Source organism: Schistocerca americana, chromosome 6, assembly GCF_021461395.2.
Source record: "Schistocerca americana isolate TAMUIC-IGC-003095 chromosome 6, iqSchAmer2.1, whole genome shotgun sequence".
Taxonomy (NCBI): domain Eukaryota; kingdom Metazoa; phylum Arthropoda; class Insecta; order Orthoptera; family Acrididae; genus Schistocerca; species Schistocerca americana.
The window spans coordinates 238555291-238580490 of record NC_060124.1 but is presented as its reverse complement, the minus strand read 5'-3'; the positions used below and the strand labels follow the sequence as shown (position 1 = coordinate 238580490).

General features: G+C 43.5%; 1 protein-coding gene across 1 annotated transcript in view; it reads left to right on the top strand.

Moving 5' to 3' along the window:
- The window catches only part of LOC124620069, a 717768-nt gene that overhangs the window by 483228 nt on the left and 209340 nt on the right, over positions 1 to 25200 (top strand). The window contains exon 3 of the mRNA XM_047146736.1: positions 11421 to 11556. Within this exon, the coding sequence (XP_047002692.1) occupies positions 11421 to 11556 (136 nt within the window). The remainder of the gene's footprint in view (positions 1 to 11420; positions 11557 to 25200) is intronic.

Sequence of the window (25200 nt, the reverse complement as noted above, 5' to 3'; positions counted from 1 at the left end):
TCTTTCCGACATTCCTCTCAATTGTTCGCTTATGCTCTCCCTGATACTCTGTACAACCTCTGGTTTAGTCAGTTTATCCAAGTCCTATCTCCTTAAATTCCCACCTTTTTGCTAGTTCCTTCAGTTTTAATCTACAGTTCATAACAAGTAGATTGTGATCAGAGTCCGCATCTGCCCCTGGAAATGTCTTACAATTTAAAACCTGGTTCCTAAATCTCTGTCTTACCATTATATAACCTATCTGAATCGTGTCAGTATCTCCAGGCTTCTTCCATGTATACACCCTTCTTTTATAATTCTTGAACCAAGTGTTAGCTATGATTAAGTTATGCTCTGTGCAAAATTCTACCAGACGGCTTCCTCTTTAATTGCTTACCCCCAATCCATATTCACCTACTATGTTTCCTTCTCTCCCTTCTCCTACTCTCGGGATTCCAGTCATCCATGTTTATTAAATTTTCGCCTCCGTTCACTACCTGAATAATTTCTTTTATCTCATCATACATTTCATCAATTTCTTCAACATCTGCAGAGCTAGTTGGCATATAAACTTGTACTACTGTAGTAGGCGTGGGGTTCGTGTCTATCTTGGCCACAATAATTCGTTCACTATGCTGTTTGTAGTAGCTTACCTGCACTCCCTTTTTTATTCATTATTAAACCTACTCCTGCATTACCCCTATTTGATTTTATATTTATAGCCCTGTATTCACCTGACCAAAAGTCTTGTTCCTCGTGCCACCGAACTTCACTAATTCCCACTATATCTAACTTTAACCTATACATTTCCCTTTTTAAATTTTGTACCCTACATGCCCGATTAGGGAATCTGCCATTCCACTTTCCGATCCGTAGAACGCCAGTTTTTTTTTGCTCCTGATAACGACGTCCACTTGAGTAGTCTCCTCTCGGAGATCCGAATGGGGGACTATTTTACCTTCGGAATATTTTACCCAAGAGGATGTCATCATCGTTTAACCATATAGTTAAGTTGCATGCCCTCGAGAAAAATTACTTCTGTTGTTTCCTCTTGCTTTCAGCCGTTCTCAGTACCAGCACAGCAAGGCCATTTTGGTAAATGTTACAAGGCCAGATGAGTCAATAATCCAGACTGTTGCCCCTGCAACTACTGAAAAGGCTTCTGCCCCTCTTCAGGAACCACACGTTTGTCTGGCCTCTCAACAGATACCCCTCCGTTTGTGTTGCACCTACGGTACGGCTATGTGTCTCGCTGAGGCACGCAAGCCTCCCCACCAACGGCAAGGTCCATGGTTCATGGGGGGGAGGACCAAAATTCTACTACTACTACTACTACTACTACTACTACTACTACTAATAATAATAATAATAATAATAATAAAGTTCCTAAATGAAATGTAACATATACCGTACAGTTAAAAGGAAGTGACGCATTATCAAGGTCCGCGTCACTTTCCATTTTTAACCAGACATAACGTCTGAGAAAGGAAAGATATAACGTAATAATAATAATAATAATAATACAGATGCGGCCGGAGGTGCCCCGCCCCACAGTCGTATTGGTTCTTGAGCGAGAAAGTTTGACGCCCACTGTTCTAGAATCAGACAGAATTCCATGCATAAGATCGATAAAAAGAAAATAGGGTCCAATATCTAGATAGACGGATGCAGTATTTCCGAAAATTAAAAATATTTCCATACGCCTTTCTGTAAGGGAAAGGAAAATACTATCTGTGATACTGTTGTAAGTTCTTACGTATTTAGATGCGTAAATTACAACGTTAGTAATAACGTTGCCTTTGTTTTCTTTAAGCTGATTTCTTTTCCTACAATATTCCTTTATCTCGTCACGATTTGTGACCTGTTCTATTTTGCAATTATTCCTTCTGAAGTCACTTAGTTGAGTCACTTTTTCACCATCAATGTTACGGCCTTCTGAATAATTTTTAACTTCTAGCAACCAGGTTGTTAATTCCATTTGCCAAAGACAGTTTAAGCCCTGATTTGTTAGCAGTTCCCTCTAATTTGTGTAATTATCCGTCTTCTTTACTTATTGCTGCTGTGATTTTTACAAAGATTTGATAAATTTTGTCATTTTGCCTTAATAAACTAGCTAGCACACTTTTTGCTGGACCAAAGACTATCTCGTAATGGTTTTATCTACTGCCTCTATTTAGGCTAATTCACAACTTGCAATTCAGTACTAGATATTTGGATGAAGGCTTTCTGATTTTACTACTTTGTTGCAATTCGTTATTTGTGCATTTCGTGATCCATGCTTCTACGTGAAAATATTCATAGCTATTTCCTATGCTCTTTTCATTTTGATTAATCTTTAATCAAAGTTAATTTTTTCTGATACACTTTCTTTACTTACTCCTCTTAGATAACTGTCAGTACATTTGATGTCATAAAAAATTTCGGGCTTTCGACAGTGATTGTTAATCATACTGTATACATTTTCCAAAAGATTTACTTCCATTATGTGAGGGCTACATTTTGAAATAGTACAGCAAACTGATCCGCAAGTGCCAGGTATCTTACATGAATATATTGCTTCCTGGTTCCTAGTATTATTAATGGTTCTTAGTATTACTTTTTTATCGTATAAAGTACGTATATTTTGTGCTACATACCTGATAAAGCGCTTTTAATACATAAACTATAAGAAATAAGCTACGCCCTGAAGAAGCATATATAAAAATTAAATTCCCTTTGTGTATAGCCCATGTTATTGAACAGAAATATCCAAGTACAGAACAGTAACACAAACTTCTAATAGGTGTATAGTTCTATATCATTACATGTCGCAACATCGGCCGTATTTCGCTTCCGAGTGCCTGCGACGAATATTATCCCAAAAGTCCTCAACGAGAGTGCAACGTTGACGTGTATTGGATATCGGCCGAGCGCCACAAACGAGCTGCCGACCTTCGCAGGCACAGAAATGTTCAATAATTGACGTGCCATGTGAATGTGCAGACCACAATGTGGTGGTATCAGTCCAGGAGAAACGTATTTGTGAATAATTGATGAATAGCATGAAGGCCGTCGCTGTGTTTCGATTCAGCATCAATACACTTCTTCGGTACCTAAAATTTTAATGATGTAGCTGTCACTTTGGGGAGTACACATAATTTGGTAGCGAACGTCCAGTGATGTGCTGTGGTACATAATGTGTAAGTCGATATTTCTCAAACTTTCTGTTGGTGACTAATTGAACTACTGCCTATCTCATGCTAGTAGCATCATAATTCCTTAGTAGGTGAATACCACATTATCACAGTTGTTTCCCTTTAATTTGTTAAATTAGCAAGTCATCTAATACTGATATCCGACGAATCGATTCTTCCACATTTATTATTTCATCTCAGTTCTACTGAAATAAAAAAAGTTATACATGTTTACATATAAATGAAGAACTGGCAGCATCTTGAATTTGTGAATGGACAGCTGAGTTACATGCAGTTACCGCAATGTACTGAATTATGTTATATACACAGACGATGTTACAGTTTTAAAGGAGAAAGAGAATGAGCTGCAAAAAGGAATTAACATTCTGTGCAAAATAGCCAAAACTGTAATATGATTGTATCCTCAAAGGAAACTAAAACAATGGCATTTGTAGGAAGGGATCCACAAGAACAAAAGTAGTAATGAACAATGCTATACTGGAGCATGTCAATCGTTTTAATTACGTGGAATGTAATACCTGATACAAATATGACTAATGCGTTGACAAACAAAACGATAAATTTAAATACACATGTGGAACATTAAAAAGTTACTTTAGAAAATAGGCACAAAAAGTAAAATTGATGGTCGTCCTCACACTACTCGACGGAAATGAGGCGTGGATCATTTGCAAACAACAACATAGTAAGACCAAGAGAACTGAAATTAGATTACTTACAACTGTGAAAGAGTCGATGGATTAAGAAACAGTGACATTAGCAAGGAACTTAACATGTTTAACGTAAGAAACAAAACTCTATACAACAGAAAAAAATAGTGTGAACGTCTCGATAGAATGAACCACGCAAGACGGCGTTACAGAGTCAGAAGTTATAACTCTATAGGCTGTAAAAGTCTGAAAAGGTCAAGAAAGAGACAGATTCTGGAAAAACCAAAGGAGCAATACACGCAGAAGAAGAATAAAATAGTAGTAGCTTTTGAGGTGCATACTGTCTCATATTTTATATGTTGTCCACTATGTATTTTTCACTTGCAAGCCGTACGGCGTTCCAAGTTATAGCCTTTCCAGACTTATTCCTCAATTATTAGTAGATGTCTGGCACTTCTCAACTTTGCTGTGTTCAGAAAAGTATTAACTGCTCGCGACAATGTGATTTTCTTGCCTGTAAGCCATTCATCTTGTTTTCTTTACATAATCTCTATTTTTTTATTTATTGCACTGTATCACCCAGGTTTGCATATTAAAATGTAGATAATTTGAATTTAGTGACCTTTATTTTTCACTCTTTTCTTTCATTTATTTTTAAATAGTGCTGAGTATTATGTAGTGTGTCTCTTTCTACGGAATTGTGTTTAGAGGTGCAACTACTTTTCACTCTACTGAAGCAGCAGGTGGAAGCGGCGGTATGATGGTTTGAGGATTTCGTTATAAACTAGGTTACCAGTGTAACATAAATACTGTACAATACAATACAATTACCCAATGCCAAGAAAAACCTGATACCGTTTTATTGTGTAAGGTGTGTAAATTTCCAAGAGATTTCGCCCGAGCACGCAACAGCCATTCTCTTACCGTGAAAACTGCCTTGTCCTCAGCGGCGTCGTGCTTACTTACGCATGTTATCTGCTGTGACGTCGCTGGTGCTTAATTCATCGCCTAATGATGCAATACAATATTTGCGTCCCGCATTCGCTGCGCCTTCTTCAGTCTCGCTATGGTCGGATTCCGCGTTCTACCGAGTTACAGTACGTTGTCCTTACTGAGAATTTTTTTCGAGTTTTTAATTTCAACTGCTTATCTTATGACGCTACGCTAGAAACGTACGTCCTCTTAACAGCTGTGATTCCACATAATTAAGTACATTGTCGTTATCTTCTATGACGGTTTGCTTCTCGAGATAATGCTAGCGTGAGCATGACTCGTATTATCCCCGTCGTTGCCCGACTGTGTGTTCTTACATCGACTCCCACACGCCTTGTGAGCTGTAGTATTTACGTTAGGGGCCCGAAGACAACTCTCATCACTGAACCACAAAAAGGTAAAACAGCAGCATGATTGAGTAATTCATCGAGGTTGATATTCGCTCCTAACTAGAAATAGGAAAAGAAGTGTTGAAGTGCTTGTGGCTATTTTTGCAGAAGTCTTTTCGTAGGTGGTTCAATTCTTTTCCCAGATTTTGACTTCTGAGATGGCGTTGGCACAATGCACTACGGTCGCATTAATATTCCTCTTCTGTACTGTAAAGTGGTTGCTGCGCAGATATTGACCTTTAAGTGTACGTAACAGCTGCAGCACCCAGTGGATCTGATCACTCGGCAGAAAGCGCTTAACCACTCATTAAATTGTATCGCCGCGAGACCATGTTTTAAGAGTCATGTTTCATTTCTTCGAATGTTTCCTCACAAAACTGTAGTTAGAAAAGAAGACAAAACAGATACTTTCTTAACTTACTCCTACATATAAAGTCTTGCTGCTGAAATATCACCACTACTGCACAAAGAAATGAAACTGTCAAGGGAAATATTGTCAGAGCATTTATAAAGAACTCTCTGTTTGAGTATTGAATTACTGCTTGTTTTGGATTGCATATTTTGGTGATTGCATTTATATTCTTTTTCGTTGTTGTCGAGGCGTTTCCTCAGATACGAAAGTAGCTGGGTTAACAGACTAAATTAATCATATCTACAGAATATACGGCTAACTAAATTAGGAAGTTTTGTCGATGTAGTTCGGGATCACCATGTGGATGATGGAAGGACCTCGTCGAATGAAGAAAGAAGGTAAACAGATTCCCGTAAATGTGAGTCCTTCAGCTGCTAAATCTGCGATAATGTAGAAATTTTTCGAAGAATTCTAGTGTCCGATTCCACTCGTCGGCTTGTAGCAATGACGTCATACCTAAGGCAAAGACGCTGCGTATAGGCAGTCTATGAAAGCAACGGATCATACTCGTAAACAAACGAATGTAGCATACGATAAACTTGCATTCACGCAGTTATTTGCTTATTCATGAATTATATCGAAACGAACTGAAGACAACGAAAATAATTAAGAACAAGATTTATAAACAAATTTTCATGTCTGGTAAGAAGCGTTCTCGTAATGTATGCGACTAGAAAGACAGAGAGAACTTTTAAATTCCATTACAGTAAAGCGCATGGTGAAATCATACTGTTATAAAATAGCGTTAAGTTTATATTAATTTTTGAATTGTCCGCAGCTCGTGGTCGTGCGGTAGCGTTCTCGTTTTCCGCGCCCGGGCTCCCGGGTTCGAATCCCGGCGGGGTCAGGGATTTTCTCTGCCTCCATAGATGTTAAGTCCCATAGTGCTCAGAGCCATTTGAATTTTTGAATTTAACGGGAGGAGCACAGGAGGGTGGGGGTTTGGGGGGGGGGGGGGACAAACTAAAATGTATCAGATAAACGGGAAAATTAAATGAATGACAACAAATACGAAACATTAGCATAAAATGGGGAGAAACTGACACACTTAATTCTAAAAGAAAAGATAGTTCATGAGAAACGAATATCTACGAAAAGTAAAGAATATTGGATCGGTAACTAGAATTAACCTATGTAGCTAAATTCCATTTACAGTTTCCAACCGCCCCACGATTCATATGTAAATTATTCTTACAGCTGTATGCACTGAAACGTAATACCATTTCTACATTTGAAATTGCTATCTAAAACTACTGCGGTATATAAAAAAAATTGGAACCGGCAACTAGAACTGATTTTCTATGTAAGTCAATTCTAGTTACCGATTCCAATGTCAGTACCTTTCTTGCAGTAGTTCAGAGAGCAATTACAAATGCAGGAGTCATATTAGTCTACATTTTAGAGCACACACGTGCTAAAAAACGATCTAGTTTTGGACATTTTGGAGCATACACGTGCTGAAAAATCGATCTAATTAATGAACCATCGAAAAGTTGGAATCGGTAACTAGAATTGACCTATATAGGTCTAGTTAGAATTGACCTATATAAAACTTCCTTGCAGATTGAAACTATGTGCAGCGCACACTCCGCTGCAGAGTGAAAATCTCACTCTTGTCCTATATAGGTCTATTCTAGCTACCGATTTCAATTTGTCGATGGTTCATGATGTAGGAGATTTTCACAGTAAATCTGTGGACTATGTTACTGTAGCGTTACAAAATTTGATATTGATTTCAGAACTACTACGAAAAAGTAATAAATTTTGTAGGTACAGCTTCCAGATTTTTCTCTTTTTCATGGTAATGAAGATAGTAATACCATACGTAGAAATCCTGTAACACTTTAGTGCACACACTTGTTAAAACGATCTAAATAAGGAACTGTGAAATGGTTGTAATCGGTAAGTAGAAATAACCTATATAGGTCAGTTCCAGGTACCAGTTCCAGTATTTGTTAGATCCTACTTTTTACAAGTTTCCGTTGCGTACTAGTACCGTTAAATTTAACAATTATTATTAAAAGTTGACGCTGATTCATAATATTATGACTTCACCATTCGCCATTCTGTACTGGATTTAAAGGTTCTCTGTGCTTTTCTTACTGGCATAAATCTCGATAACAATTTATGTCAGACATGTATACTTCTCTTTTTCTGTTCTTATTTATTTTCGTTACCTGCAATTCTTGTCGGTATAATCTGTGGCTAAGTAATTAATCACGTGAACTGTGTTTTAAATTTTATCATATGATACATTCTTTTGTTTGCGAATATGATTAGTTGTTTTCAAAGATTGCCTCTATGTAGCATCTCTGCCTTAGGTATGATGTCATTGGTCGACCCTTCTGCAGTGAAGTCATATAGAGATTGGTCAGAAACGCTGTGGAACATTTGTAAGGGTGTCGCGGGGTTGTTTGTGCTGAGAAATAATTGTTAACAAGAAATTTGATACATTAGGCCCTTTCTGAGTAAATTAGCATTTAGGTTAGCCAGTCAGGCCGTTCCGCTCGCAAATTAAAGTTGCCCACCAGTACAGTGTAGGTGATAGCACACGGGACTGCTGAACCTTTGACTCGGATTCGAGCCTCGTTACAGACCCTTGTCCAGTTACTGTATCGCTCTCTTGATCGGTTTTAAGAAACCAATCGAACACGTTTGGCGACACGGTCTCTGGCGGGGTGGTTGAACTAGCACGGGCAAAAGTCTGAATTGGCTACCTTCAATGCCAATTAACTGAGAAGCAGCGCAACATATTTTGCTCTTAACAATTATTTCACTGCACAACCTAACCTGCAACTCCCTTACAGGTTTCCACACGGTTTATGATCACCTAGTGTTTCTCCGTCATTTTGAAATGGTGGAAGACTTTAGAACCGCAACGTGCCTGTATTTGACAGAGACTTGTTACACATGTCCGTGCAAAACACCACCTCAGTCCGTTTGATTGTTTCCGCGTCTTTGAGTATGAAGTGGAGAAAGGCACAGACACCGCCTCCTTGTACGAGAACACTCGACAAGTAATGCAACACATTTATTTCCTCGGCCAATTTATGTTGCAAAAATGTGGAATTCGTTGTGCGACATGGTGTAATATTCACTTCTCAGCCCCTATAAACTAAACTAAACTCCTCCCGAACAGGACATGTAGGCCCAACGGTACCGACCGGCCGCCATATCATCGTCAGCCTATAGGCGTCACTGGATCCGGATATGGAGGGGTATGTGGTCAACACACCGCTCTCCCGGCCATATGTTAGCATCCAAGACCGCAGTCGCTACTTCTCAATCAAGTGGCTCCTGAGTTTGCCTCACAAGGGCTGAGTGCACCCCGCTTGCCAACAGCGCTCGGCTAGCCCAGCCCAACAGCGCTTAACTTCGGTGATCTGACGGGAACCGCTGTTACCATTGTGGCAAGGCCGTTGTTCAGCCCCTATAGTTTCACAAAATTCCTATAGGTGGCTGCGCTGAAAGTACCCTTCAAAATAGCGCCCGTAACGGAGGTGGGTTTGCAACAGTGAGCTGTCACTGACATTCTTTTGGCGGAAGAAGCTGAGCATCTCAGATGTTCATAGGCATTTGCAGAAGTCTGCCGAATCCTAACACTGAAAAAAAAGAACACGGCGAATCTTTGGGCGAAGCGTGTGTTATCATGGCAACAAGGACTCGCAGAACTGTCCGATCTCTAGCGTGTCGACCGACTGCACACATCTGTGACTCCTGCAATGTTGGAACGTGCGGACACTCTCATTCTAGGTGATGTGAAAGAACTTCTCCATCTCCATGACAAAGCAAGGCCTCACACGAGTCTGCTTGCCCGAGAGGAGTTCACAAAACCTCACTGTCGTACTGCCCGAAACACTCACCTTCAAACTTCCATCTGTTCGACCCAATGAGGTATGAACTCCGCGGGAAGCAGTACGTGGATAATGGGAAAGCTGTTCGTTGGCTCCGACATCGATCAGTGGAATGGTATCTTGAAGATGTACACGCGTCTCAGTAAAGAGGCGTAAGGCACTAACATTGAACGTGTATCATGCTGCAAAATAGGATGTGGTGGCCAAAAGAGCGGGGAATAATATGGTATAGCAGAATCCTAAATAAAACCAATCCGCTTTCACAAAAAAATGTTGTGTTAATTACCGAACGCCCCTTCTAAACAGTAATACACAGTGGTGCACAGTACGCAGGTAGCATACGCTCGGGATTACGTAAAGGTTTACCGGCTGTACGTCTTCCTGTGGACCACTTGCGCAGGGAAAAGGGGCAAAATGTTGTTGCCGAAATACGTACCCTCCTGCACACGATATCGGACAGCATGTGTAGATGTCGGATAGGTACACTACTGCCCATTAAAACTGCTACACCAAAAAGAAATGCAGATGATAAACGGGTATTCATTGGACAAATATATTATACTAGAACTGATATGTGATTACATTTTCCCGCAATTTGGGTGCGTAGATCCTGAGAAATCCGTATCCACAACAACCACCTGGGCATTGAGTCAAACAGAGCTTGGTGGCGTGTACAGGTACAACTGCCCATGCAGCATCCACACTATACCGCAGTTCATCAACAGTAGTGACTGGCGTATTGTGACGAACCGGTTACTCGGCCACCATTGAACAGACGTTTTCAGTTGGTGAGAGATGTGGATAATGTGCTGGCCAGGGCAGCAGTCGAACATTTTCTGTATCCAGAAAGCCCCGTACAGGACCTGCAACATGCGGTCGTGCATCATCCTGCTGAAATGTAGGGTTTCGCAGGTATCGAATGAAGGGTAGAGCCACGGGTCGTAACACATCTGAAATGTAACGTCCACTGTTCAGAGTGCCGTCATTGCGAACAAGAGGTGACCGAGACGTGTAACCGATGGCACCCCTTACCATCACGCCGGGTGATACGCCAGTATGGCGATGACGAATACACGCTTCCAATGTGCGTTCACCGCGATGTCGCCAAACACGGATGCGACCATCATGATGCTGTAAACAGAGCCTGGATTCATCCGAAAAAAGAAATTACGTTTTGCCATTCGTGCACCCAGGTGCGACTTTGAGTACATCATCGCAGGCGATCCTATCTGTGATGCAGCGTCAAGGGTAACCGCAGCCATGGCCTCCGAGCTGATAGTCCAAGCTGCTGCAAACGTCGTCGAACTGTTCGTGAAGATGGTTGTTGTCTTACAAACGTTCCCATCTGTTGACTCCGGGATCGAGCCGTGGCTGCACGATCCGCTACAGCCACGCGGATAAGATGCCTGTTATCTCGAATGCAAGTGACACGAGGGCGTTGGGATCCAGCACGGCGTTCCGTATAACCCTCCTGAATCCACCGATTCCATATTCTGCTAACCGTCATTGTATCTCGACCATCGCGAGCAGCAATGTCGCAATACGATAAACAGCAATCGCGGTAGGCTACAATCTGACCTTTATCAAAGTCGGAAACGTGATGGTACGCATTTCTCCTCCTTGCACGAGGCATCACAACAACAGTTCAGCAGGCAATGCCGGTCAACTCCTGTTTGTGTATGAAAAATCGGTTGGAAACTTTCCTGACGTCAGCACGTTGTAGGTGCCGCCACCGGTGCCAACTTTGTGTGAATGCTCTGAAAAGCTAATCATTTGCATATCTCAGCATCTTCTTCCTGTCGGTTAAATTTCGCGTCTGTAGCACGTCATATTCGTGGTTTAGCAGTTCTAATGGCCAGTAGTCTAAGTTATAGACTAGAGAGCAGAGCCGCAGCTGCCACAGTGTTTGGACTCTGGCTACAGCGTGCTCGGCTTCTTCCTGTTCGCAGATGAACAACTCGACGGCGAGCCAGGTGGAGCTGAAGGACGTGACGCTGAGCAGCTCCGGCCGCTACCGCTGCGAGGTCTCCGGGGAGGCGCCCTCCTTCCAGACTGTCTCCGAGCACGGCGACATGATCGTAGTCGGTGAGTTGGCAGCGGCGTGACAGCGCACTACCTCGCAGTAAGGACTGGCTACTCTAGTAAGGTGGCTCTAGGATTTCCTACAAAAAAGAACATACACTATTCCTCCGTGTCACAGATAATGCAATGTGGGAAAAAAAAACGTAAACTAAGTTATGTTGGCCACTATCGACAGGGGATCTCAAGTTGATTCCGTATTTCTAGATTTCCGGAAAGCTTTTGACACCGTTCCTCACAAGCGACTTCTAATCAAGCTGCTGCCCTACGGGGTATCGTCTCAGTTGTGTGACTGGATTCGTGATTCCCTGTCGGGAAGGTCGCAGTAATTGACGGCAAATCATCGAGAAAAACTGAAGTGATATCAGGTGTTCCCCAGGGAAGCGTCCTGGGACCTTTACTGTTCCTGATCTATGTAAATGACCTGGGTGACAATCTGTGCAGTTCTCTTAGGTTGTTCGCAGATGATGCTGTAATTTACCGTCTAGTAAGGTCATCCGAAGACCAGTATCAGTTGCAAAGCGATTTAGAAAAGATTGCTGTATGGTGTGGTAGGTGGCAGTTGACGCTAAATAACGAAAAGTGTGAGGTGATCCACATGAGTTCCAAAAGAAATCTGTTGGAATTCGATTACTCGATAAATAGTACAATTCTCAAGGCTGTCTGTTCAACTGAGTACCTGGGTGTTAAAATTGCGAACAACTTCAGTTGGAAAGACCACATAGATAATATTGCCAAAGGTTGCGTTTCATTGGCAGGACACTTAGAAGATGCAACATGTCCACTAAAGAGACAGCTTACACTAGACTCGTTCGTCCTCTGTTAGAATATTGCTGCGCGGTGTGGCATCCTTACCAGGTGGGATTGACTAGAGACATCGAAAGGGTGCAAAAAAGGGCAGCTCGTTTTGTATTATCACGTAACAGGGGAGAGAGTGTGGCAGATATGATACGCGAGTTGCGATGGAAATCATTAAAACAAAGACGTTTTTCGTCGCGGCATGATCTACTTACGAAATTTCAGTCACCAACTTTCTCTTCCGAATGCGAAAATATTTTGTTGAGCCCAACCTACATAGGTAGGAATGATCATCAAAATAAAATAAGAGAAATCAGAGCTCGAACAGAAAGGTTTAGGTGTTCGTTTTTCCCGTGCGCTGTTCCGGAGTGGAATGGTAGAGAGATAGTATGATTGAGGTTCTATGAACCCTCTGCCAAGCACTTAAATGTGAATTGCAGAGTAATCACGTAGATGTAGATGTAGATATATCTCACAATATAATTTTAAAAATTATGTTCCTTTTAAAGAGCTATCACTGTCTCAGAGCGCCTCTAGCGTAATGAGAAGTGACAGCTGAATACGTTGTTACAGTGTAATGAATCGCCTACGTACGACGTAACACGCTCTTTCGGACATCGACGGCAGTTCTGCTACATAAATTGTCCACCTATCTCCATACTGCTGCAGATCTACACACGTAACTCCTGACTGCAGCAATTAAGCGATCACAGAAAAGCAGTATTGAAGAAACTGAGATTTCATAACTACACGTCGGTCGCTATAAGTACAAAAAGTTGAAAATAGTCTTGTGAACTCTAAAGAGCAAATAGGAAATGGGTTGCTCTTCAAATTTCTAAGTTTGAAGGTCCTTTTAAACTTGCATTAGGATTTTTTTTAATTGCTATTAAGCAAGATCATCAGCCCACATGTGTTCAAATCATTAAAGTTCCTATTCACAGTCCTCGTCACACTCAAACAGTCAGAACTTTTCCTATCCAATTTTGAAATCATTTACGAGAGTAACACAGTCAGTAAACTGCTATTTACTTTTGCACTCGGCATTCAGTGGTTGTCTTTAAATACAGTTTTTGCTCGCCATAAATACTCAGTAAAAAAATGTACTAAGCGCCGCCAAGCTTTTAGTTCAAAGTTTACACACGCGATTTTCTCCAGAACAAAATATCTCTCGACTCTTAAAATTTCACAAATAGTTATTGGTAAACACCAGCTACCTTTATCACTGTACCGAAATGCAGAAGTCACAATATCACTTCATTTTACACACAATGCGTTCGGACACTTTCAGCATAACCGGCTCCTTCGAAAACTAGTCCACTAGACTTGGCCCCTGTTTCTATGTTTCGATACAGTGTATCGATACGTGGAACTGTTTCAGTGTTTCGGAACGGCTGTGGTTCACTGTTTCGAAACAGTGGTGTTTCATTCCGCCCCTGTCTCGGATAACCGGACCAGATTCGATCTCGAGCCAGACACAGAAACTGTATCGTTGTTTCAAAATAAGGATGTTTCAGTCCACCTGTGCTTGGAACGGACTAATTGTATCGAAACAGTGATGTTCATTCCGCTCGGTGTCTGACGAGATTCGGGTTCTGCACAGGTACTGAAACACAACATACGACTCCTTGAACCACTTTCAAGAGTGTCGAAATCTTTGTGACAAGCAATTGCATGAAACTTGAGATATCCGAAAATAAAGCTTCGTTTCTAGCTGACTGTCCTATTCCGAAATGGCGTAACATCTGTTTTATAAACACTAAACAAACAATAAAACAACGCATACTATTCACATTCAAAGTAATAAATATGTGAAAATCATTCAGTTAAATTACACTTTTTATAACATACGCTTCTCTGTTCATGTACAGTAATCATATTAAGAAACGCAAGTAAGCCTACAACATTTTGAATAAAAAAAGGCGTAGAGTGACAGTTATTAGACATATTCATAAATTTGATATAGGTACAATTGCAAGCAATCTGTTTGACATATCACTTATAGTGTAGTGGTGAACGGGAAGGGCTGGGAAGCATGGTGAATTTATAGTAACGGTTATTTATTCGAATTATTTGCGCGTTATTTGTGAGTCCATAGTCAATGTGCCTATTCTCCACAATGATTCCCTTCGTGTGTATGGAAATTAGCAGGATGGGTATATTACCCATACTAGCGGAATGTGGGAATCCCAGTAGCATATCCGTTGTTTCTGCAGTTTGCTGCCACCTCCGGTTCCGTTCGTGGTGGTTCTTTTGTCTTCAGCTATGGCTGTCCTCAGTCAGTTGTAAAGTATGAAAGTCACACACGAGAGCAGCGCATTTGCTGCAGGAAATACGAAACTGCCAAGACGCCGAAGTGATAGTTTCATACTTTCTGCGACATGATTAGCGCTCTCGCACCTCATTTGTGTTTATATGGACATACTTATATAGTAGACATTCAAGATGATAAAATGTGTAGGTTTATTAGATTACAAAACACAAACTGTTTCACTGTTTCGAAACTGCATGTCGAAATATTACATTGTACTGTTTCATTTGTTTCAAAACAGTTACGTGTTTCAGTGTTCCCATCTCTATAGTCCACCACCTCCTTCTTCTCTCTCTGCCTCTACAAGCACTTCTATCTTATGCGTTAGGTGGCAAACCGTCTCACTTCCTATTGGCTGTACAGAATTACGGCCAATCAGAACTGACTTTCAGGGCGCGGCTCGCGCCAAAATCTAGCAAGAACCAATCACTGCTCTCAGCTCACTGACGTCATTAAAATAAGCAACTCAAAACTCTCTTGTTAAATAAATAAAATGAAATAAACTTTAAACTGTACTTTACGTCTGGAATTTAACTATATAGTCGCGAACGTTCTGGCTGTCTCTTACATATTCAAACGTGCTTGGACATCCGTCATCCGCTAGTAGGGGAGCCACTGATGGATTCGTTCCCACGATACAAAGCTGGAACACTTGCAAGTTCTTAATTGATTTCAGATTTTGACAGATTGTTCCTTTACACAACAGAATACCTAATATGAAGTTCCTCCGGCTGTTTCTAGATCAGTTATTAATTTTTATAGTTCCAGAGAATGTAACTACTCTGTAAGCGCCTCTCCTCTACTTTCACACGCTGCAGTCACGCCATATGGTCATGACTCACGTCTGCAGGACGCAGCTGGCCCGTTGCAGATCGTATAAGATTCCGACTGCTCGCGCTGGAACCCACATACATTCATACAAGAAAGCTTTAATAAACAAATTGGCGATCGCGCCCTAGCCGCAACGCCTCATACAGTCATAGGAAGTCCTTGTGATACCATTACTTCCTCAGCTGCAGAAGCCCATGTGGCGTATTTGTATACGTAAATGAACGAGATTTTCACTCTGCAGCGGAATGTGCGCTCACGTGAAACTTCCTGGCAGATCAAAACTGAGTGCCAGGCCGAAACTCGAAATCAGGACTTTTGCCTTTCGTCGACAAATGCTCTTCCAACTGTGGTAACCAAACACGAGTCACGACCCTTCCTAACTTACAAACTTCACTGAAGTTTTTCTACGAAACTTTCTGGACTAGTACTCCTGGAAGAACGGATATTGCGGAGACATGTCTTAGCCACAGCCTGAGGGGTGTTTGAAAAATGTAATTTTCACTCTGCCGTGGAATTTGCGCTGATATGAAACTTCCTGTGCCGAAGCGATATTCGGACTCGGGGCTTTTGTCTTTCGCAACCAAGGGCGCCACGGCCTGAGCTTCCCAAGCACGACAGACGACCCGTCCTCACAGCTTTACTTCCTCCACTACATCTGCATCTACATCTACATTTATACTCCGCAAGCCACACAAAGGTGTGTGGCGGAGGGCACTTAACGTGCCACTGTCATTACCTCCCTTTCCTGTTCCAGTCGCGTATGGTTGCGGGAAGAACGACTGCCGGAAAGCCTCCGTGCGCGCTCGAATCTCTCTAATTTTACATTCGTGATCTCCTCGGAAGATATAAGTAGCGGGAAGCAATATATTCGATACCTCATCCAGAAACGCACCCTCTCGAAACCTGGACAGCAAGCTACACCGCGATGCAGAGCGCCTCTCTTGCAGAGACTACCACTTGAGCTTGCTAAACATCTCCGTAACGCTATCACGCTTACCAAATAACCCTGTGACGAAACGCGCCGCTCTTCTTTGGATCTTCTCTATCTCCTCCGTCAACCCGACCTGGTACGGATCCCACACTAATGAGCCATACTCAAGTATAGGTCGAACGAGTGTATTGTAAGCCACCTCCTTTGTTGATGGACTACATTTTCTAAGAACTCTCCCAATGAATCTCAACCTAACACCCGCCTTATCAACAATTAATTTTATACGATCATTCCACTTCAGATCGTTCCGTACGCATACTCCCAGATATTTTACAGAAGTAACTGCTACCAGTTTTTGTTCCACTATCGTATAATCATACAGTAAAGGATCCTTCTTTCTATGTGTTGTCAATACTGTCTATGTTAAGGGTCAGTTGCCACTCCTTGCACCAAGTGCCTATCCGCTGCAGATCTTCCTGCATTTCGCTGCAATTTTCTAATGCTGCAACTTCTCTGTATACTACAGCATCATCCGCGAAAAGCCGCATGGAACTTCCGACCCTATCTACTAGGTCATTTACATATATTATGAAAAGCAATTTTCCCACAACACTCTCCTGTGGAACGCCAGAGGTTACTTTAACGTCTGTAGACGTCTCTCCATTGAGAACAACATGCTGTGTTCTGTTTGCTAAAAGCTCTTCAATCTAGCCACACAGCTGGTCTGATGTTCCGTAGACTCTTACTTGCCGGCCGACGTGGCCGTGCCGTTAAAGGCGCTGCAGTCTGGAACCGCAAGACCGCTACGGTCGCAGGTTCGAATGCTGCCTCGGGCATGGATGTTTGTGATGTCCTTAGGTTAGTTACGTTTAACTAGTTCTAAGTTCTAGGGGACTAATGACCTCAGCAGTTGAGTCCCATAGTGCTCAGAGCCATTTGAACCATTACACTCTTACTTTGTTTAGCAGGTGACAGTGCGGAACTGTATCGAACGCCTTCCGGAAGTCAAGGAAAATGGCATCTACCTGGGAGCCTGTATTGAATATTTTCTGGGTCTCACGAACAAATAAAGCGAGTTGGGTCTCACACGATCGCTGTTTCCGGAATCCATGTTGATTCCTACAGAGTAGATTCTGGGTTTCCTGAAATGACATGATACGCGAGCAAAAAAACATGTTCTAAAATCCTACAACAGATCGATGTCAGAGAAATAGGCCTATAGTTTTGCGTATCTGCTCGACGACCTTTCTTGAAGACTGGGACTACCTGTGCCCTTTCCGATCATTTGGAACCTTCCGTTCCTCAGGAGACTTGCGGTACAAGCCTGTTAGAAGGGGGGCAAGTTCTTTCGCGTACTCTGTGTAGAATCGAATTGGTATCCCGTCAGGTCCAGTGGACTTTCCTCTGTTGAGTGATCTCAGTTGCTTTTCTATTCGTTGGACACTTATTTCGATGTCAGCCATGTTTTCGTTTGTGCGAGGATTTAGAGACGGAACTGCAGTGCGGTCATCCTCTGTGAAACAGCTTTGGAAAAAGGTGTTTAGTATTTCAGCTTTACGCTTGTCGTCCTCTGTTTCAGTGCCATCATCATCCCAGAGTGTCTGGATATGCTGTTTCGATCCACTTACTGATTTAACGTAAGACCAGAACTTCCTAGGATTTTCTGTCAAGTCGGTACATAGAATCTTACTTTCGAATTCACTGAACGCCTCACGCATAGCCGTCCTTACGCTAACTTTGATATCGTTTCTCTTCTGTTTGTCTGAGAGGTTTTGGCTGCGTTTAAATTTGCAGTGAAGCTCTCTTTGCTTTCGCAGTAGTTTCCTAACTTTGTTGTTGAACCACGGTGGGTTTTTCCCGTCCCTCACAGTTTTACTCGGCATGTACCTGTCTAAAACGCATTTTATGATTGCCTTTAACTTTTTCCATAAACACTCAACATTGCCAGTGTCGGAACATAAATTTTCCTTTAGATCTGTTAGGTAGTCTGAAATCTGCCTTCTATTACTCTTGCTAAACAGATAAACGTTCCTCCCTTTTTTTATATTCCTATTTACTTCCATATTCAGGGATGCTGCAACGGCCTTATGATCACTGATTCCCTGTTCTGTGCTCACAGAGTGGGAAAGTTCGGGTCTGTTTGTTATCAGTAGGTCCAAGATGTTATCTCCACTAGTTGGTTCTCTGTTTAATTGCTCTAGGTAATTTTCGGATGGTGAACTCAGTATAATGTCACTCGATGCACTGTCCTACCACTCGTCCTAAACATCTGAGTGTCCCAGTCTATATCTGGTAAATATAAACCTCCACCTAAGACTATAACATGCTGACAAAATTTATGTGAAATGTATTCCAGGTTTTCTCTCAGTTGTTCTGCCACTAATGCTGCTGAGTCGGGAGGTCGGTAAAAGGAGCCAATTATTAACCTAGCACGGTTGTTGAGTGTAATCTCCACCCATAATAATTCACAGCAAGTATCCACTTCTACTGCACTACAGGATAAACTACTACTAACAGCAACAAACATTCCACACCGGTTGTATGCAATCTATCCTTTCTAAACACCATCTGTGCCTTTGTAAAAATTTCGGCAGAATTTATCTGTGGCTTCAGCCAGCTTTCCGTACCTATAACGATTTCAGCTTCGGTGATTTCTATCAGCGTTTGAAGTTCAAGTACTTTACCAACGCAGCTTCGACAGTTTAGAATTACAATACCGATTGCTGCTTGGTCCCCACATGTCCTGACTTTGCCCCGCCCCCTTTGAGGCTGGTGCCCTTTCTGTACTTGCCCGAGGCCATCTAACCTAAAGAACCGCCCAGTCCACGGCACACAACCCCTGCTACCCGTGTAGCCGCCTGCTGTGTGTAGTTGACTCGTGACTTATCCAACGGAACCCGAAACACCACCACCCTATGGCGCAAGTTGAGGAATCTGCAGCCGACACGGTCGCAGAACCGTCTCAGCCTCTGATTCAGACACTCCACTCGGCTCTGTACCACAGGTCCGCAGTCAGTCCTGTCGACGATGCTGTAGATGGTGAACTCTGCTTTCATCCCGCTAGCGAGACTGGCAGTCTTCACCAAATCAGATAGCCGCCATAAGCCAGAGAGGATTTCCTACGATCCATAGCGACACACATCATTGGTGCCGACATGAGCGACCACCTGCAGATGGGTGCACCCATGATGTCCGGAAGGACCCTTTCCACATCTGGAATGACTCTCCCCGGTATGCACACGGAGTACACATTGGTTTTCTTCCCCTCTCTTGCTGCCATATCCCTAAGGGGCCCCATTACGCGCCTGACGTTGCAGCTCCCAACTACCAGTAAGCCCACCCTCTGCGACCGCTCGGATCTTGCAGACTGAGGGGCAACCTCTGGAACAGGACAAGCAGCCATGTCCGGCCGAAGATCAGTATCAGCCGGAGACAGAGCCTGAAACCGGTCCGTCAGACAAACTGGAGAGGCCTTCCGTTCAATCCTCCGGAATGTCTTCCGCCCCCTGCCACACCGCGAGACGACCTCCCACTCTACCACAGGTGAGGGGTCAGCCTCAATGTGGGCAGTATCCCGGGCAGCCACAGCCGTAGTCCGATCGGGGGGTGCGTGGGTCGAGCTGGCCGTCCCCGAAAAACCCCCATTCGGACTCCCACAGTGATGCCCATTGGCAACAGCCTCAAGCTGTGTGACCGAAGCCAACACTGCCTGAAGCTGGGAGCGAATGGATGCCAACTCAAACTGCATCCAAACACAGCAGTCGCAGTCCCTATCCATGCTAAATACTGTTGTGCAAAGAACGTATGAACTAATCTACAGAGAGCACAAACAATTCGACACAAAATTTAAAAATGGTTCAAATGGCTCTGAGCATGCTAAATACTGTTGTGCAAAGAACGTATGAACTAATCTACAGAGAGCACAAATAATTCGACACAAAATTTAAAAATGGTTCAAATGGCTCTGAGCACTATGGGACTCAACTGCTGAGGTCATTAGTCCCCTAGAACTTAGAACTAGTTAAACCTAACTAACCTAAGGACATCACAAACATCCATGCCTGAGGCAGGATTCGAACCTGTGACCGTAGCGGTCTTGCGGTTCCAGACTGCAGCGCCTTTAACCGCACGGCCACTTCGGCCGGCCAAAACTTAAACGGTTACTAAAATACAAGATTGCCTAGTAAATGCAGTAATGCTGCTACTTGCGCACTGCTGTCACACTGCTCGGCGGCAGAATGAGACTACGTGAATTTACACTATTCAGGTACTAAAGCGCGATGCTACAACTCTCAAATACTATAATACGCCCGAAATTTATGAATTAAACAATGCAAGTACTCAAAACACGCAAAGAAATTAAGAATTAAACTATGTAACAAATAAGTGAGCTAAGAGTATATGACTTGCTGCTGCAGCTGGTTATCCAACGGCGGCAGGGAGCACACCCGGTTTTCTAATTTGTTACCTTTCTATACACACCTTTTCTCTGCCAGAAAGTTTCACATCAGCGCACACTCCGCTGTAGAGCGATGATTCCATTGTGGAACTGCACCAGGCTGTGGCTACGCTGTGCCTTTGCAGTATCCTTTCTTGCAAGTTTTGTAGAAGAACTTCTGTAAGTTTCGGTTGGAGCAAACGAGAAACTGGCGGAAGTAAAACTGTTGAGGACGGATCATGAGTCACGCTTCGGTAGCTCGGCTGATAGTGCACTTGAACACGGAAGGCAGAGGTTCCGATTTCGAGTCTCGATCCAGGACACAGTCGCAATCCGCCAGGAAGTTTCGTTGTAGAACGGTTTTTGACGCTCCATACTTAAACTGACGGCTGTCTGACTCATGGTGACCATTCAGGCATGCATATGGTTTTGCAGACGCAGCCATACGTCAAACGCTAGTGGCCATCCCATGCGGTCCGGAAAAATCGTCTCAGCGATAGTGAAGATTTCCCAAGCCACTGTTGACCTCTGATATCCGAACTGTGATGTAATCTTTGATATCTTGTGACTCAAGCGTTTAGCACCAACTACCATTCCACGTTCAAAGTCGACTAATTTGCCAAATGTTGCCAAGTTCATGACATAGCAGTCTGTACTAGACAGCTCAAATATAATACCTAAGCATTTGCACTATACGCCGCATCCCACCACAATATTCAGGCATCGTACGCGGGGGATAACGCTTTCTGTGACTTTCGGCCGCTTAGTCCATATCAAAGTAGAACTACTTTTTAGTTATATGCATCTGCTACGAAACCCTTGACGTCACCTTATGCAGTTTTTGTATACCGGTTTTGTAGCGGGAAACGAAGGTTTCACTATAACAAACATATTAAAACGGCTGTAAATTGCAATTATTGTGCAGTGATGAAGAAGCTTGCACAGAGTAGATCAGTTTGAAGCTCTATATCGAACTATTCTTAGTACTGAATGCCATAATAGCAACATTTTATTGCATTTTCGAAACTGTTTCATTTCTTCTACTTAGCGGCTTTATTCCAGCCCCAAAGCAGACATTTATTACGATATTAGATACCTGTGCGAGTTCCTATCCCAATAAACCTAGTGTATTATCACATTTCTTCTCATCATGCATTTATAATTTCCCAAGAGATAATGTTAACGTTTGATAAGTTCGTATAGAGATGTAATTGAGTGCCAGGACCCCTCCCACTCCATCCCTTGGTATTGCGTCCCATGTCGCATGTTCGAATCCGAGTGACAACAGTTCCAAGTATTGGGCTCCCTCCAATTAGAATTTATAGTTTTGTATTCCTTTAATCTGCAAGTCAATAATGAAGTACAGAAGTTAACGATCAGTCTCTAGATACACACAAATATTGAAATTATTACTCAAAGAGACGGCATTTATGCACTTTCAAACGTGTATCTTTACTGTCAACCAAATTTTTATCGAAATTGAACTTAACGTTTAATGAAATACCTTTATATTACATTCGCGATCCGGCGCACTTTGGAGTCTTGGCAGTATTGTCCAGCATCCCACTAGTATCAAAGGATTTCACATGTCACGCGACATCTGCTCAGAGTGGTGGTATCTTTTAGGTATTCCTATACAGACATGATTCTGTTTCGGTGCTGGTGGGTTTATATCGGAATATTCATATCATACTGACACGGCCTATTCCTGGTTGCTATTCTTCAGGAAGGACGAGAGAATTCGTGAGGGACAGGGCAGATCCACGCCGGTGAGTGCAGTTAAACAGTAGTAGTATTGACAAGTGTTTATTCAAGCAGCCTTACACAGCATTCCGACCAGTCCCTGGGCCGTACTATTTGCGTGCAAATGCAGCCGACTGCAGAATTCGCTGATGAATCTATCACGCTGGTGATGTCCGATATCCTGGGTCGCTGGCGACTGCTGCTGCGGCACTGCGTGGTTCGCCACTTAGTGAAGGACGAGCACATCCCGTCCACGCCCTCTGGCTAGGCACCCCCGCGCATACCTGTTGTCCCAATGTTGTGCCCGTGGGTGTGATAGCCAACACTATAAGTCCCGATGCCGAGCATCTGCGTCCTGCTCACCTCCCATTAATAAATCAGGACGGTGGCTAATGATGGCTATCTGGCTAGCAGGCAGGCATGATCGCCTCCTCCCCCCACTCCCTCCCTCCGCCCCAGCTAAATCACAGACATATAGCAGTCCGCCAGCCAAAGTCCCTCAGAGGGCAGTGGATGACCTGGCACCAGCTCCACGCAATGGTGAAGTTTCTCAGGACCCGCAGCTGCCACAACGCGAGTGTGGCGAGCCTCCGGCCAGAAAATGGCGAGTTAATCAGCGGGCAAGCAGCCAGCAGACCAACATCACCAACACTTGTGTACCTCACGCAAGACGCAGACAGAATGGCGGCACAACTAAATGCTTTGAGCCTGTAACCTCGATTATTTATACCCTATGAGATACACTTCTGACGTAGTCCTACAGGGGGGAACGAGTAGATTTGTCACATACTTGTCCTGTCAGCTTATCCTGTCTCGCTCTGCCCAAGCACAGTTTGCTAGGCCTGGTTAAACTTGCGGCATGTGAGTTTCTCGCTAGCATGAGAGTGCTGTGAGCTAGAAAACGTTACTTCACTCCAAGTCACACGGTGCTGCGACGTTAGTTGTTCTATGCACTCAGCATAGACTGACAAACCCCGTCTGTCTGGAGGATTTTGATATGTCAACAACAGTGCCCAGTGGCTACCTTGATTAGCACATCAGCCGATCAGGTCTCTACTGCCCCCCCCCCCACTCCTCCCTCCCCCCTCCGCGCCCCCCCACCACCCACTAGAGCCCAGAGGCTGAGGGTCCAAAGAAAGAACTTTAGAAAAGTTACAATTTGTGCTGCGAACTAAAATCTGTACATTTCGTGCACCGAAAATTTTCAAGCAACAAAGCGCCACAGATACCTAAAAGTCCTGTTAGAACTAATGGTTGATTACACCAGTAGGAATCCGCCATTCATGTGTATGCAAAAGATGCTGCTTCCTGGTACCGACATGAGTTGTAAGATGTGATGGCGACTGCAGCCATTTGTCCAGTCACCATTAATAAAACATACCTGCTTGCCGGCTGGGGTGGCCGAGCGGCTCTAGGCACTTCATTCTGGAACCGCGCGACCACTACGGTCGCAGGTTCGAATCCTGCCTCGGGCATGAATGTGTGTGATGTCCTTAGGTTAGTTAGGTTTAAGTAGTAATACGTTCTAGGGGACTGATGACCTCAGAAGTTAAGTCCCATAGTGCTCAGAGCCATTTGAACCATACCTATTTACAAAATTGATTTATACGATTTTATACAGAGACATGACTGCAACAGAATGAAAACTATAGCCATTCGATGATGCAGATGGCTGTCTGCATGCCAGGTGGCAACGTCAGCCACTGCTGGCTGACACAGCACGTGTTAGCAGCGATGGGCGTTGGCGTGAGTGAAATTGTTGCCAATGTGTGTCAGGCTCAGCTTTTCACAGCCTGACTACGCCTGGGTCACTGTGAACCACACCAGCGAGGATGCTGTTGATGCTGTAGTAACCAGCATAGCCAAAGTCGAAGGTGTATGCCTGACAGGGTAGTAACAACGAAAGCCTGCAGGAGCTGGTGTATACCAACAGAGTGGCCAGGCAGCCCCCATCCTAGGATTGAACTTGCAGCCCACCAGGCAGATGGTCACCAGCAGAACACAGTAACTTGGCCGGTCACTCTGTGGTGTGAAGGTGTCAACTTGTCTGTGTACAGCCACCAGCTCAGGCGGCTGTGCATCTTCTGGACAGATACGTGATTGGATATGTCTTCTTGCTTTGTAGTAGTCTTCGCTTCAAAGTTAACAGCTGATGAAGACGATGGTGTTTGGCGTCACGTACAGACAACAAAATGGTCTTGTACAGAGGACGGCAGTGAGCATCTGAGAACACCTAAGGAAGGAATATTTATGAGAGAGTTTTGGCCAGTACTTCTTCATCAGCACCATCCCAACCTGGGAGAGACTACTGGTTACAGCAGGCGTAATGCAGCGGGCGGATGTCGCCATCGAGTGCCGATGGCTAGTTTGGTCGTCTTCCACAGGAGCCCAGCTGGAGCTTTAATATTTCCCAGCATTACACTTCAGATGCTTCTTATGCTTCGACAGCTTGCAGGTAAGGGTTCTTTGTTCCAAATACACGTTCTTGTAAAACGGTGTCTCGACTTAAGGCTGACTCTTGCTTCTCTCTGCATGAAGACTTTTTGCTGAGCGTCGCAGGAGTAGCTCATTGCAACAGAAAGAGCCTTGGTGCAGCAATTC